This window comes from Aplysia californica, unplaced genomic scaffold (assembly GCF_000002075.1).
Source record: "Aplysia californica isolate F4 #8 unplaced genomic scaffold, AplCal3.0 scaffold00364, whole genome shotgun sequence".
Taxonomy (NCBI): Eukaryota; Metazoa; Mollusca; class Gastropoda; order Aplysiida; family Aplysiidae; genus Aplysia; species Aplysia californica.
The window spans coordinates 285905-288117 of NW_004797634.1; the positions used below are offsets into that span (position 1 = coordinate 285905).

General features: G+C 42.3%; 1 protein-coding gene across 1 annotated transcript in view; it reads left to right on the forward strand.

Annotated features, from left to right (window-relative positions):
- The window catches only part of LOC101864470 (neuroblastoma-amplified sequence), a gene marked incomplete in the record, with an annotated part of 104153 nt that overhangs the window by 42522 nt on the left and 59418 nt on the right, over nucleotides 1-2213 (forward strand). The window contains 1 exon segment of the mRNA XM_013085297.2: nucleotides 1084-1218. Coding sequence (XP_012940751.1) covers nucleotides 1084-1218 — 135 coding nt within the window.

Genomic DNA, 2213 nt, shown 5'->3' on the forward strand with positions numbered 1-2213 from the left:
GAGAGAGAGAGAGAGTTGTGTAGGTGAGTGGGGAGGGAGGGAGGGTGAGAGAGAGAGAGTTGTGTAGGTGAGTGGGAAGGGAGGGAGGGGGGGAGGGTGAGAGAGAGAGTTGTGAAGGTGAGTTGGGAGGGAGGGAAGAGAGAGAGAGTGAGTGAGTGAGTGAGAGAGAGAGAGAGAGAGAGAGAGAGAGAGAGAGAGAGAGATGTTGAGGTGATAAAGGGGGGGGGGAGGAGGGGGAGTGGAAGGGAGAAATATTGAGGTGAGTTTCTATTTTCTAAACTGAAACTGTAAGCTTGTTGGATGTATATTCCTGCCAATGTTTCACATTGTGCTACTTATTCGTGAGAATGTGTTGTGCATATTTATGGTGCATCGTGGGGAAATCAGGCGCTCATTAAGAAAAATGAAATCAATTAGGCTGACAGCCGACTTTTTTGGCAAGAGGTGAGAGGGGAGGGGGGGAGAGAGAGAGGGGAGAGAGAGAGAGAGAGAGCGAGAGATTTTGGCAATTTTTATTGGGTTTTCTGTGGGCTCAGAACTTACTATGTCCAATTAAAGACGCATTTCTGTGAGTATTTTACTGAAAAACATTGACCAAAGGCTCAAATTGTAAATTTTCAGTTTCCAAGGACACTGAAGCTGTGGAAGGTACCCAACATTGAGGCCATTTTGTCAGTTATTTTACGAAAAGAAAATCGTCAAACTTCAACTGAACTGAGCGGGGGTGGTGTTTCAGAATGTTAAAAATTTTATTTTTTTTTTTATTCCTTTGCCCATTTCTATGATATTGACGCCATCTGATTAGTAGAAAAATGTGCGTATGATAGTGCCCAATAGTGTATTATATACTTAATTGTTGTAACATATAACTGTTACATATAGATGTTCAAGATGATTACAGATGTTTGTGAAGGATTTTAAAGCAATGATGATTTTAGAAATGACGGTGGTGGTGGTGATAAGTGATGATGTGGGATGGTGCTTATGTAAATAATTATTCAGAAGAAATGCTTCTGTTAGTTGAGGTTTTTTAAAATGTTAGAGTTGGTCCTATCTTCCTCTGCTCCGACGTGTGTGTTTCAGAATCTGAGCGAGCTATTGGACGAGCTGATCACCATGGAGATGATGGTCTACGACTGTGGGGTGGACGGCTCGCTCACGTTTGCTCGGCTCAAGGAAATGGCCGACTATGACAGGCTGGAGCTCTTCATGTCACAGGTACCGTGTGTGTGTGTGTGTGGGTGGCTGGAGGCTGCTCTGCTGGGATCGGCTCTTTCTTTCTTATCAAACATCGATCATCCTTATCTTTCCTCGCTGCTCTGGTGTGGTCTGCTACTTCTTTCTTATCAAACGTCTATCATCCTTATCTTTCCTCCTTCTTTCTTATCAAACATCTATCATCCTTTTCTCTCCTTCTTTCTTATCAAACATCTATCGTCTTTATCTTTCCTCCTTCTTTCCTATCAAACTTCTATCATCCTTATCTCTCCTTCTTTCTTATCAAACATCTATCGTCCTTATCTCTCCTCTTTCTTCTCTTTGTATGTTACTCTCAAGTGATACCTCTAATCTTTGTCACTTTTCTGACCTGTTTGTGTTGAAAATGGCGTGAAACTCTGACTGAAACTAAGACATTTACCAAATGTGCTGGCATGTAACAGACTTGCCAACCTGTACACAATTGCGTATTCTGGTGCGCAAAACTGTTAGCAGTACGCAAATACATGTCAAAACGATCAAATATGAATCTTTTGATTTTCCGGTAAGCGAGATCGCAATTTCTCGAAACCCGCTGTCGAGCCCCACTCGGATCTTAAAACTTGTCCCCGGTCTCTCTGCCTCTCCTTGTGGAAGGCCTGGAATTTGTCAGTGTTGCCCGATTCCACGTAATTCGAGTACTCATCGTGAGCTGAGAAAACTCGAGCAGTTTGCCGATACCTCTTGTTTTTCTCAAGCGAGTATCGGAATCGGAAATGAATTAGCGTTCGTTGATTGAATTTTATTTGTGTTCAGAACTTTTTTGGGGGTTTTTTTTACCGGCTGAAATCCCAGTGAGTTCCAAAATAAGCATTTCATTGTCAAAATGCTCAAAATCATGATTCCCTAGCCTGAAAAAAAAGCAAAGTGAATTTGGGGGGTTGGTAAGTTTGCTGTGATACGACCTCCCGTAGTAGTAAAGTGAAACACCTAAGCCTGGTTTTTGATAATGATCT